Source organism: Salvia hispanica, chromosome 1 (assembly GCF_023119035.1).
Source record: "Salvia hispanica cultivar TCC Black 2014 chromosome 1, UniMelb_Shisp_WGS_1.0, whole genome shotgun sequence".
Taxonomy (NCBI): domain Eukaryota; kingdom Viridiplantae; phylum Streptophyta; class Magnoliopsida; order Lamiales; family Lamiaceae; genus Salvia; species Salvia hispanica.
This window is the reverse complement of record NC_062965.1, coordinates 22,356,711-22,371,164: the sequence shown is the minus strand read 5'-3', so window position 1 is coordinate 22,371,164 and position 14,454 is coordinate 22,356,711. Positions and strand designations below refer to the sequence as shown.

Sequence of the window (14,454 nt, the reverse complement as noted above, 5' to 3'; positions counted from 1 at the left end):
AAAGTCAGATAAAGGAAAAGAGAAACTTACTTGAAATCTAAGCAGTCGAGGTGGGCTTTATTATTAAACTCTTTTACTTCTTGCAAAATATTGATTGGTGTTATAAGGGTGGTTTAACTGTTATGTCATGCATATATTTGTTTTATTGTGATATTGTGCCTGAAGCCTAGTTTGTGAGTTCTCTCCATTGGGCCAAGGTTTTGGATATGTTATACGAATTCGGGTCTGAGTACGGGCCGCAAACCCTACCAGGCTGTGTACACGAGGGGATCGTGAGCCGTCCTTGCTAGTCGGCCGGTCTCGTGAGCGAAAAGTGTGGCCACACTTTCGTCGCACCATGGATATGATTGTGGATTTTGATGAGAAAATGGGAGATATTTGATTGGCCAATTTATGTAAATATTTTGTGACACTCGATGATATTTGATTTGATAAATTGTAAAACTCGAGTTCACTTGGTAAGGGTGGCATAACTTATAAAATGTTTTGGCAACGAGCTCACTGAGTATTTCAAAATACTCAGCCCTGCATGTGTTTTCCTTATGTGCAGGTTGAATGACGACGAGCGGTGGCGGGTGTTGAGCATGATAATTAATTAAGATGGATGTTATGAACTTCAAGCGTAGTTGTGTCTTCATACATGGCTATTCTTTCTCTTGGTCGTTTTCCGCTGAGTTTTGATGTACCTTAGAGTTCGTCGTTTTTGGATATTTACATCTTTCCTTCGATTTGAGGCCTTAGACTTTTTCTTGTGATTTTATCTTAAATATTATGTCGTACTCTTGAGAATTTGATCGTTATTTATGATACCCCTTTCTCTTTCTCATTCAAGCTTTTAGGCTAAGTTGTCGCTTTAAATACTCTGATAGTTCTTTTAAATCTCTTGGTCAAAATTCTTTAAATGAAACCCTAGCTTTGTTCATTTCTTCGAGTCTGTTTGGTAGCAGTTGCCGCATTTATTGTACCCTAGGAGAGCGGGCTGTTACAGAATTAGTATTCCAGCCTCCTTTCATGTCGACATGTTTGGTGATGTGGAATGAGACAGATGATTGTTGCAAATGGGCCTGCGTGGGATGTGATGACTCTGGCCGCGTTATCAGTTTGTACTTCTACCGTGAGGGCATCACCGGCCGAATAAGTGAGTCATCAAGCCTCTTCTGGTTGACATACTTGTCGAGGCTTCAGCTCACATACAATGACTTCACCACAGGTGAGATTCCTAACCAATTCCACCGCCTCCCATATTTGGCATACCTTGATTTGACAAGCTCTAGTTTCATGGGACCGATTCCATCGACACTGGCCAATCTAACAGAGCTAGATGAACTCTACTTATCAGGAAACTTTCTCACTGGTTCAATTCCTTCATTTCATAAATGCAAGAATCTTGAATCAATAGACCTTAGTGATAATAATCTAATGGGCTCACTATCTCACTTGCATTTTCAAGGTCTCACAAACCTCTTTTATTTACGTTTAAGCCACAATTCAATGAACGGCACCATTCCTCACCATCTTTTTGTCCTGCCTTCAATTCGTACGCTTCTTCTATACAACAACCAATTCAATGGACAAATTGAAGAATTTCCAATTGAAAACCAACCTAGCCTTGATTGGCTCGATTTGAGTGGTAATAGGATAGGAGGTCCTATTCCTAACTGCTTCTTCCACTTTCAAAACATAAGCCACAATTCATTGAACGGCACCATTCCTCACCATCTTTTTGTCCTGCCTTCAATTCGTACGCTTCTTCTATACAACAACCAATTCAATGGACAAATTGAAGAATTTCCAATTGAAAACCAGCCTAGCCTTGATTGGCTCGATTTGAGTGGTAATAGGATAGGAGGTCCTATTCCTAACTGCTTCTTCCACTTTCAAAACATATCATGGCTCACTCTTTCTAACAACTTGTTCAATGGCACTTTCAAACTGCATAAGATTCGAAGTTTTCCTCGTCTTTGGGATCTTACTCTTTCTAACAACAACTTGTCAGTTGACATAACCAACATGAGTTCAAGTTTGCATCGATATCCCGATTTAAATGGGTTAGGCCTCTCTTCCTGCAATCTGTACAATTTTCCAGATCTTAGGAATGGATCATATTTGACAATTTTTGACCTCTCAAACAATTATATAGGAGGGAATATTCCTAGGTGGATATGGGAGAAACAAATTATGATCATGAACCTTTCGCTTAATCTTCTGACTGGTTTGCAAAAGCCTTACCATATACCTCATACAGTTACAACCCTTGACTTGCACTCTAACGCGTTGAGCTTTGAGTTTCGCTTTCTTTCACTATTAAACCTATCTGATTATTCCGTACGGAGATTCTTTTCTCTTTCGGAAAATAGCCTAACCGGAGTAATTCCAATTTCCATCTGCATTATACCTCAACTTGTGGTTCTCGACTTGTCTTTCAGTAACTTAACTGGTAGCATACCTCACTGCCTATTGGAAGAAAGTTATTACCTTGAGGTGCTAAATTTTAGGGGAAACAACATCAATGGTGTTATCCCTGATGCAAATTTCCAACGGTGTGTCCTGAAAACCTTTGATGTTAGTGACAACAAATTAGGTGGGAAGATTCCAAAGACATTGGCAAATTAAGAAAAATTAGAGGTCATGAATGTAGGAAGCAACGATTCCAGTGATAGTTTTCCTTGCATGGGCGCTGCCAGTGAGCTTGAAGGTTCTTGTGTTGCGCTCGAACAGATTTCATGGGGAATTGACATGCAATAAAAGTTGGCCAAATCTTCAGATTTTGGATATATCTTCAAATGATTTCAGTGGCAATTTGGATTCACTAAACTTCTCAAGCTGGAGCGGAATGATGCTACAGAGTCAAGCACATTCAAGGCCTAGGCGTTCAAACTCTGATTTTCTAGGAATCGCTTATTACTACCGGGATGAGGTGGTATTAACTGTCAAAGGAGTTGAGGTGAAGCTTGTGAAGATTTGGCCCGACTTTACATCCATTGATTTGTCGTCCAATCATTTTCGAGGACAATACCAGATGCAATTGGTAATCTCACCTCACTCTATCTTCTCAACTTATCCCACAACTCTCTCACTGATGCAATCCCAAGATCATTGGGTGCCTTGGCAGAGCTTGGGTTGCTCGACCTCTCTTCAAACAAGCTCACCGGAAGAATACCAGAAGAGCTCACAAAACTCGATTTCCTATCATTCTCGAATGTGTCTTACAATCATCTCACTGGACCGATCCCAACCAGCAGCCACTTTCAAACGTTTTCAGCAGATTCATTTGAAGGAAACGCGGGGTTATCTGGCTACCCACTCAACGGAAGTTTCAACAACCCTCATCCACCTGGTCCATCACCATCACAGGATTGAGTGGGGATATGTGTTTGTTGCTTCTGGTTATGTTGTGGGAATAGCAAGCGTCGCATGGACACTGTTATGTTGCAGAAGCTTGAGAGAAAGATACTTCGAGAAGATAGAGGAGATTGCAGACAAGATATTCTACGAGAGAGGATGAAGAAGAAGACACCAAAGAAGAGTAAGAATAAGAGAAGAGTGGAGGAATGGGCTTAGGAGACTTCATCACTAATGGTTCATTGTGTAATTTGGCTTGTGTTTGATTAGCATATTGTGTTTTTATTTGTGTGCTCGAAATTCTGTTGTATGATTATATTTTGTGATATATCTTATTTATAATTAGATCAATCAATTTGTTGGTGTATGTGTTAATTTGGAGTTTTAGTAAGACATAGTAATAGTTATAACTAAATAAATAATAAAACGTAACCAAAGCTAGTAATTTGAGGTTCTTGTAGGCAATTCATACCTTTCTTAAAAATATCGACAATCACCTTCTGCTCTTCCAGATTCCCCAGCTTTCAATCAGGCAATCTAACAAACAGTTGGTGGATACTATCAACACATTTAAAAAAAGATGACATTTCAACGAATTAATGCATTGTAAAATCAATGTGCTTGCAAATTATTGCATATTCCTATGGGATGTGATCAATTTTTATTCCACGAGTTTTTAGATAAACGTACCTTTTCAAGAATGAATTATCAAGGTAGGAAGGAGTCCTAAAAAATTGAGCAAAGCGCCCTTTTCAACAAATTGACGAGAAAATATTCAGTGGTCCTTCCACACCAAAGTGTCATAATGTGGTGGTGTACTCAATCATTTAATTTTTGACAAATGGAAAAATAAATGACTAGACATGCCAACTAATAGAGTTATTTAAGAAAGATATTCATTAAAACACATTTATAGAAGATATGCATTAAATCACTTTTATAGAATAATGCATAATTCTTAATATTAAAATTATCAATATTTTTTTTGCCTCCTACGTATACACTGCATACTTATATGTATAATAATAATATTTTATATGTATTCATCATCTTTTGGCAAAAAAAAAAGTATAAAGACGGAGTGAAACACTTTGTTAGTATTATTTAAATTTTATGATTATAATTTTCTTTATATTATATGTTTTTACATAAAAATATATATGTAAGTGAAAATGCACACAAACAAAAAGTATGATGATAATTTAATTTTTCTATTTTTAATTGCATGTAAAGAGTTATATATACTTAGTAACTTGATATGAATTTAAAACTAACTTATAACTATTTAAGTACGTAAATATATTTATACATAGGAGGAAAAATATTACTAGCAATTTTTAGATTTTAAAATTATACAATATTACGTAAATTTGGTTTAATAAATTTTGTAGGATTTTAATGCATCTAATAGGTTATATATTTACTTAGTAACTTAATGTAAAAATAAAAATTAAATTATAACTATATAAGTGTGTCAATATATTTATATATACTATAAGTCTATAAGAAGAAAAAATATTGACAATTTTCATATTTTAAGAATGTAAGTGAAAATGCACACAAACAAAAAGTATGATGATAATTTAATTTTTCTATTTTTAATTGCATGTAAAGAGTTATATATACTTAGTAACTTGATATGAATTTAAAACTAACTTATAACTATTTAAGTACGTAAATATATTTATACATAGGAGGAAAAATATTACTAGCAATTTTTAGATTTTAAAATTATACAATATTACGTAAATTTGGTTTAATAAATTTTGTAGGATTTTAATGCATCTAATAGGTTATATATTTACTTAGTAACTTAATGTAAAAATAAAAATTAAATTATAACTATATAAGTGTGTCAATATATTTATATATACTATAAGTCTATAAGAAGAAAAAATATTGACAATTTTCATATTTTAAGAATTAAGAATTTAAGATTAATGAATATCTTCTAAAAATAACTCTATTAATTGGCATGTCTAGTCATTTATTTTTCCATTTATCAAAAATTAAATGGTTGAGTACACCACCTCATCATGACACTTTGGTGTGGAAGGACCACTGAATATTTTCTCCAAATTGACAATAAATCAATGGATCAGTTAATAGTTTTTTTTACGGATTCGGACTCTTCAACTTTGTTGGGCGCGGAACTAGTTTATATTGGGCTTGAATTATAATCAATGGGCCTATATGATCGGCCTAATAACGAGGGCTGTTGTATGAAATGACAAATCATAGAGAAAAATTCCAAACTATAACTATTTGTTTCTCAAAAATATATATTTCCCCCTTTTCGAAAAATCTAGTTTTTTATTTTAGTAATATTCATAAATATTTCATTTCAATTCATAGATGTTCCGCCCATAACGTATCAATTTATTTATAATTTACATCACTCGGCTAGCCGACCATTTTATATCTTCCTCTATTCTTATTTTATTTGTTTGTCATTATGAATATTATCCATAAGATGAAACTACTTCTAATTTCACATTAAATCAAACATTTTTTATAAATGGATTTAATGTAATGTTATACGAGTTTTAATAAAAATGAATCATTTAATGTGGGTTGAAATAGTATTTATAAAAAAATATTGATTACTTTAAGGTAAAATTATTAAACTACATTGCACGAACTACTCATATTTATTACACTGTCAAATCAAGACCATAAAATAAAAAAAAAGCACTTTTTATCACGTCATTTATCTTAAAAAATATAAAACATTACATAATAATTTAACTACCACAAAAATAAAATGAATGCTCATTACCAATATATATATATATAGTGGGCCTTGACAAAAAAAAATTACAGATATATGAAGATGTATTTATGAAAAAAAAATCATTAAAAAGGGAATTTAGAAAAAGGAAAAAATGAGTATTAATTAAAATAATAAATTTGGCTATTGTTATATTTTTCCATCCCAAAAAAAAATCTATTTTTGACATATTTGCCAATCCATGCTTGAAAACTTTTTTACACTAAATTCTAAGGCTCCATTATCCTGTAAAATTATTAATTATCTATTCTTTTTCTTTTTTATTTTATCAGTTTTGCATTGCGATTCCAAAGTCTCTATTTTTAAGGGGTTGAATGTGTGTTAGGATAACAAGTGTGAACTTTTAACTTATTAGTGCGTGTAGCATGGGTAAAGCAAAAGCAAATTAAATTTTCTTATACGGTAGAAATTTGAACAAAGAAAAAGCTTTCCTATTGAATTACAGTCTCTAATCTCTTCAATCACTTCACATGTCAGTTAAGAATTCCCACCTTTCAAACTGGCAATCTAAAACATTTAGAAAGGATAAAAGCTTTCGGATTAACGCATATCAAAAGCAATGCTTTAAGGAATTATTATCATCTTGGTTCAATAGTAGTAGGATTTGATTTATTTAAGTTGTTATTGGATTTGTAATCGCTCTTACAAGTATGATTTTGATATTCGCATCGCATAACTAGAATTACTAAAATGGGTAAATTCTACTTGTAGAAAATTGAAACTTAATAAAGTTAAATAAGTATGGTTAAATAATTTGTTTGAATAATATACTCTCTCCGTCCCATAAAAATAGGCCGAATTTTTTTTTCGTCATTCTCATAGAAATAGTTCATATCCATTTATGAAAACTTTTTTCACCTTGTTTTTTACTTTATCATTTATGGGTCTCACCATCCACTACATTATTTAATCATTTTTTCTCCTTCTGTCTTACTTTACCAATTACGCATTAAAAGACGTGACATCCCAATTAGTGTATTTCTATAAGATGGAAGAAGTAATTTTCATCATGGACTAAAATGGAAAGACTTTTTATTTTATGAGACTGAAGAAGTTATATACTCCATACTTCTCACTCAAGATGTCTATATTTCCTTTTTAGTTTGTCTCATTTTAAGTTGCCCACTGTCCGTCCTTATTAAAACACCAAATTACCTTTCCTCTCTCTACTCTTACACTATTATTTTTACCTAAAATTCTGTGTCATTTAAGATTGTGGACATCTTGAGTTGGACGGAGGTAGTATTTTATTTTTACTCATAATATAAGCATTAATTTTTAGTTAAACTAATAAAATGCAGCCAATTAGAAACCAAGAATTAAATGTGATAAATAAAAGGTAAAGAAAATAGATATAATAAAGGAAAGAAAGTAGGAGAGAATCATCTTCTTCCATAAGTGAGAATCACCACTTTCGGCTATCTTTCCCTCTTAGGCCTTACCTATATTGCTCGTCAACTATACACCGCCATTACCGGCAGACACAAAGCTGCCGTGGGGTCGGCGACCAATGGAGACCTAGGTCCAAACTGACTTATGCGTATAATATGGGTTCATTTAAATAGAAATTTCCAAAAAAAATTATTTTAGGATGTGAAACCCCACAATCCACTAATACAACTTTCACTGCTTTTTCTCTTCATGTGTTTTACTTATTTTATTTTTCTCTTCTTTTCTTTTACTTTACCAATTTCTCTCTTATTTTACCAAGTATGCATTAAAACTTGTGACATTTCAAAAGTTTCTATTTCTCAAAGACGAGATATTATAAATTAGTTCCTTCGTACGACAATAAGAGTCCTGTTTTGGTATTTCGGTCTGTCCCACAATAATAATCCTATTTAACTTTTACCATAAATGATAAATAGACCCCACGTTGCACCAACTTATTGCAATCACATTTTATTATCAAATTAATATGTACTTGCTTCGTCCCATAGAATAGGCCATATTTCCTTTTTCGTCCATCCCATACAAATAGTTCATATCCATTTGTGACAACTTTTTTCTCCAATTCTCTTTTACTTTATTATTTATGGGCTCCACTATCTACTACACAATTTCAACTACTTTTTCTCCTTCTCGAGTACATCATAATGCAAATGACGAACAACAAAAAATGTACTCCCTCCGTCCCATAATAGATGTCACACTTTCCTTTTTAGTTTGTCCCACAAAAGATGTCACATTTCCTTTTTGAAAAAAAGTTCTCTTTCACATTAATTATAAATATACTATTTTCTCTCTCCACAGTGCTCCCTCCGTCCCAGCCTAAGCCAAATATTTCTATTTTAGCACAAGAATTTGGATATTGGTGTTTAGTAAATTAAATTATTAATAGTAAAGTAAGAGAGAGTACAGTAAAAAAGAGAAAGAAAAAAGTAAGAGAGAGGATAAAGTAAGAAAAAAAAAGAGAAAATAAAGAAAGAGAGAGGAAAAAGTAAGAAAGAGAGAGAGAGAATAAAGTAAGAGAGTGAAAAAAAGTAGGAGATATAAGAGGAATAAGTAGAAGAGATGAGTGGGTTGATTGTTACCAAAAAGGAAACGTCTCACTTAGGTTGGGACGTACCAAAAAGGAAAACGTCTCACTTAGGCTGGCACGAAGAGGGTATTACCTAAAATCTCGTGCCATTCTCCAACTGTGCTATCTAATTATGGGACGAAGGGAGAATTAATTTAGAAAAACATAATAATTTGAAATTAGCTTGACTTAGTCTTCCCAGCGCGTATATTTAAAGCAAGTGACTCAACTAAGTATTCCATCTCCCACCTTAATATACATCATCTTCCTTGCAATGAACCTTTCTTTGCTTCTCCGCCTCTTTTTTTTCTTCTTCTTCTTCTTTGTAATATTTGTCGATGGCCAATGCCTCGATGAACAAAAAAAGTTGTTACTTGATCTCAGGAGTGAATTCGAATATAATTCTTCCATTACACATACTTTTGTGAATTGGAATGAGACAGATGATTGCTGCAGATGGTTCGGCATAGAATGTGATGACTCCGGTCAGGTTACCAGTTTGAGCATCAACCCTCTACAAAATCCGGGCGTCTCTGGCGAAATTGGTGAGTCATCAACCCTTTTCCGGTTGACATACTTGTCAAAGCTTGACCTCTCAAACAATGATTTCAGCAAAAGTGAGATTCCTAACCAATTCCATCACCTCCCAAATTTGAATTACCTAGCTTTGTATAACTCTAGTTTCATGGGACCAATTCCATCCACGCTGGCTAATCTAACTCAGCTAGTTGAACTCTACTTATCAAGTAACTTCCTAACTGGTTCGATTCCTTCATTTCATAACTGCAAGAATCTTGAATGCATAGACCTTAGTTATAATAATCTTAGGGGCTCACTTTCTCACTTGCATTTTCAAGGTCTTAAAAACCTTAAACGTATGGATTTAAGCCACAATTCATTGAACGGCACCATTCCTCACCATGTTTTTGTTCTGCCCTCAATTCATGATCTTGATCTATCCAACAACCAATTCAGTGGAAAAATCACAGAATTTCCCATATTAGACCACTCTAACCTCTATCAGCTAGATATGAGTGGTAATAGGGGTGTTCGAACCACAGGATATCCCATCAGTTCAGACGACTTTAACCACTATCAGATAAATTTGAGTGGCAATAGGATTGGAGGTCCTATTCCGAACTTCTTCTTCCAGCTTCGAAACGTATCAAGTCTCATTCTCTCTGACAACTTGTTCAATGGCACTTTCAAACTGGATAAGATTCAAAAAATTTCGGAACTTAGACTTTCTAACAACAACTTGTCAGTTGACACAACGGACATGAGTCCAAGTTCGGATGGATATCCATATTTAAGAAGGCTAGATCTGTCATCTTGCAATTTGTTCGATTTCCCAGATCTTAGAAATTCATTCAGGTTGTCATTTTTGGACCTCTCAAACAATTTTTTAGGAGGGTATATTCCAAGCTGGATTTGGGAGATGGAATCTTTGGGTTATTTGGACCTTTCTCATAATCTTCTGACAAATTTTCAGAAGCCTTATCATATCCAACCTTCTCTACTGTCACTATACTTAGACTCTAATCTCTTGCGCGGTGACTTTCACTTGCTTTCACAACCTATCCAAGATGTTTATTATCTTGCCAGGTACGTGTATCTTGCGAACAATAGCATGACCGGAGTAATTCCATCCTCCATCTGCAGTTTCCCTCAACTTCTTGTTCTTGACTTGTCTTTAAATAACTTAAGTGGTAGCATACCTCCTTGCTTGTTGAAAATTCGTCATTCCCTAACAGTGTTCAATATTAGGAGAAACAATATTAGTGGTGTTATCCCAAATGCAAAGAGAGGGAATTGTACCCTAGAAACCTTTGATGTTAGTGACAACAATTTAGAAGGAAAGATTCCCAAGTCGTTGGCAAATTGTAATGAATTAGCAGTGATGAATGTTGGGAATAACAACTTTGATGGTAACTTCCCTTGCAAGGCGCTCCCGGTGAGCTTGAAGGTTGTTGTGTTGCGTTCCAACAGATTCCATGGAGAGTTGAAATGTGGTGAGAGTTGGCCCGATCTTCAAATTCTGGATATATCCTCAAATGATTTTAATGGCACTCTATACCAATTAAACTTCTCAAGTTTAAGAGGAATGATGCTAAAAAGTCAGGGACATCTAAGGCCTAACCGTTCATCCTACGAATTTCTGGGTTACCACAGTTTTTACCAAGATGAGGTGCCATTAACAGTCAAAGGGACTGAGGTGGAGCTTGTGAAGATTTGGCCTGACTTTACATGCATTGATTTGTCATCCAATCGTTTTGAAGGAGAAATACCAGATGCAATTGGTAATCTCACCTCACTCTATCTTCTCAACTTATCCCACAATTCTCTCACCGATGCTATCTCAAGTTCATTGGGTGCCTTGACAGAGCTTGGGTCGCTCGACCTCTCCTCAAACAAGCTCACTGGGAGAATACCAGATGAGCTTACAAAAATCGATTTCTTTTCATTCTTGAATCTGTTTTACAATCATCTCACTGGACCCATCCCAACCAGCAGCCACTTTCAAACGTTTACAGCAGATTCATTTGAAGGAAACGCGGGGTTATATGGATTCCCACTCAACAGAAGTTTCACCAACCCTCATCGACCATCAGACGATTCAAAACCAAAAGATGAGGAGATTGAGTGGGAATATGTGTTTGTTGCTTATGGGTATGTTGTGGGAATAGGAAGCTTCGTACGGACATTGTTATGTTGCAGGAGCTTGAGAGAAAGATACTTTGAGATGATAGAAGAGGTTGCTGACAAGATATTCTTTGAGAGAGGAAGGAGAAAAAGACATGAAATAAGAGTAAGAAGAAGAGAAGAGAAGAGAAGAGAAGAGAGGAGGAATGGGCTTAGGAGACATCATCAGGTTGGTTGTGCAATTTGGTTTGTATTTAATTAGCATATGGTGTGGTGTGAACTTTCATTGTGTTTGTGTAATATATTGATAGGGGCTCAACGACATCAAACCACGAAGACATGAGTGATCGAGACGAGCCTGAAAGGGAGAGAGGCATGCAGAGAACGAAGTTTATGTTACCGAGTAGCGATATAATAAATCCAATCTTTCCTTGTTGGCAAGATTGATATCGAGTCTAGATTACGTTTATTTTTTCCATGTGTATCTTTTTGGGTTTTCTTGTTGGTTCTTTCTCGAGTCGAATTTAAGAGAGTAGAACCATCAAGGGTCGGAATTCTATATATACTAGAATTCCTTAGATAATTAATCAATGAAAAATAAAGCATAAAGTTATCCTCATTCACGGTTCTTAATTGTTTGAAGAAAACCCTATAACATCAACTAGGGTTCACGTGTTCTTGCTTTGCCTTCGAACACATGTGCTCTTTTCATTCGATAGGAACCCAAAGCCTATCATATATCCTATTCTAGTTGTATACTATGTTAGTAATTAGGAGATGCACGCTTTTCCTTTGTCGTTTCATTTGATTGCTTCTTCAAACTTATGATTGAAGAAGTTAATTTTTGGAAGTGATAGTAATTGTGTTTATTGTGATATAAGAAAGAGCATTGTTGATTTGGGGTGTATAGTGGTAATTTATAATGTGATAATGAATATACACTTAATGACAACATTTAGTGGCAATATTAGATATGGTTTAGTTTTTCACATGTAGATATATTAATAATATATTCCTCTACCATAATCTCTTTCAAACATTTCGTCAAACAGGTTACGCCTTAAAACACCTACCTGAAAAAATCTTCAACGCATCCATGCCGGAGGTTCCAGTAATCATATTTGTGTTCTCACATGGATTCGAGATCGACCCCTAATTCCCTCCAGAGTCTTTTTACCAATCTCGATATTTGTATACATCTCCTCAATCAAAATTGCTCAATCAAACAAAGTTTCAAATTAATGAAGCGTACATACAAAATCTACTTGAAGCCCACCAAATACAGCCCATTTAGATCCATTACCAAGCCCAGTAAAGGCCCAATTTATAGGTTTTCTTCGAGAGGCCGTGCCCAACTAATTTTAAAAGCAGGCCATTTGACAACTTTGGGCCTCTCCGACTAAATTCCTACAAATATATGTTTTCTGTATATGCTATATCAAAATAAGTGATCATACATTCTAGAAACGTACTGGCCCTAGGCAGAACACTGGGCCTGTAACTGCTGTTAGACGTAAACCAGGTATTATTATAAATGATGTCGGCGGGTTGAAAACAAGAGTCTCACGTGAGATGGGACAAAGGGAGTGTTAGAAATAATTGAATGAACAATTACATGAAGCTCTCTATGATGATTAACCAAGAACGGAGAAGGAGCATAAACCATAGAGCGGAAGCTCGCGTGTGTTAGTTCGGAGTTATTATAAGATTAGACCGGCCTCTCTATAATGCACAATAATGGTAGTTATAATTAAATTAAAAACAATACATAATCAAAGCAAAAGTAATGATTCATATGTCCAATACCCATATTAGCTAAAGCTACCCAAAAATTCAAGGTTCAGTATTTGGATGAGTTGGCTTGATTTTCAGCTGGGTCGGGCCATATATTTGTGCTTTGTGGCCCGATCCCTCCTAATTTGATAAATTGTTTGGTTGTCTCATGGGCTTGGGATAAGTCTTATTTTGAATTGGGTTGAATTATGCTTTTGTTAGTTCTACAATATGAAATAAACACAAAATTCAGCACCCAAACCCCTTCTCAAAGATGAAGTTCATCATAATTAAATCAATAAAATGTTTGGAGGATTCGGGTGACAAATATATATATATATATATATATATATATATAGGGGTGTGTTAGGGTCCTTACAGCATCTTAGCGTAAAACACGGCACAAATCACAGCCCTTGGATCATTAGATTGGATGGCTGTGATTTGTTACATTATGATACTAAAAATCTACATTATTAGGCGAGGTACATTATTAGACTAGAAATGTACATTGTAAGACTAAAACTGTACATTTCTAAACTAAAATGCTACATTATTAAACTAAAATGCTACATTATTATCCGAGCTACATTATTAGTCTAAAATTCTACATTATTAGATGACACGTGGCATTAATTCTACATATATATATAGGTTTGTGTTAAAATGACAACCCCTCTTAAAATGCTACGTGACAACGCTTATACAGCAATATTTATGATACTAAAAATCTACATTATTAGGCGAGGTACATTATTAGACTAGAAATGTACATCGTAAGACTAAAACTGTACATTTCTAAACTAAAATGCTACATTATTAAACTAAAATGCTACATTATTATCCGTGCTACATTATTAATCTAAAATTCTACATTATTAGATGACACGTGGCATTAATTCTACATATATATATAGGTTTGTGTTAAAATGACAACCCCTCTTAAAATGACAACGTGACAACGCTTATACAGCAATATTATAAAAGCTACACAGCAATATCCAACATGTTAGACAACAATCTATAGATTGCTGTTGTCTAACGTGTTGGATATTGCTGTTCAAGAAAAATTGCTGTTTAAAGACTACAACATTGCTGCCCGTCTTTTTTGGGTTTTTTTTTTTTTTTTTGCCACATGGCAGCTTATTATTCGTCCATGTGTACAAATGATTGGCTAGAAATGGTGGTATGGTGTTATTTTAAGGGGTGGTGGCACCCTAACATGCCCCTTTTATGGAACAGAATATCATTTTATGGAATAAAAGTATCCTTTTATGCATGCTGAAAAAATATCATTGTATCGTGTATAAATATCAGTTTTAGTAAAAATGATACTTTTGACCCATAAAATGATAGGGTTATTAGGTTATCACATAAATATGAG

The 14,454-nt window shown here is 34.4% G+C and overlaps 2 protein-coding genes across 2 annotated transcripts; both read left to right on the top strand.

Annotated features, from left to right (window-relative positions):
• Positions 1–1,029: 1,029 nt before the first annotated feature.
• Positions 1,030–3,505, top strand: LOC125190404 (receptor-like protein 6). Its single transcript, XM_048087716.1, has 2 exons — positions 1,030–2,562; positions 2,639–3,505. The coding sequence occupies exons 1-2, from the start codon at positions 1,030–1,032 to the stop codon at positions 3,503–3,505; spliced, it is 2,400 nt and encodes a 799-aa protein (XP_047943673.1).
• Positions 3,506–8,928: 5,423 nt separating this feature from the next.
• On the top strand, positions 8,929–11,644 carry LOC125190394 (receptor-like protein 33). Its single transcript, XM_048087705.1, has 2 exons — positions 8,929–11,526; positions 11,609–11,644. Exons 1-2 carry the CDS (start codon positions 8,929–8,931, stop codon positions 11,642–11,644), a joined length of 2,634 nt encoding a protein of 877 aa, XP_047943662.1.
• The last annotated feature ends 2,810 nt before the right edge of the window (positions 11,645–14,454 follow it).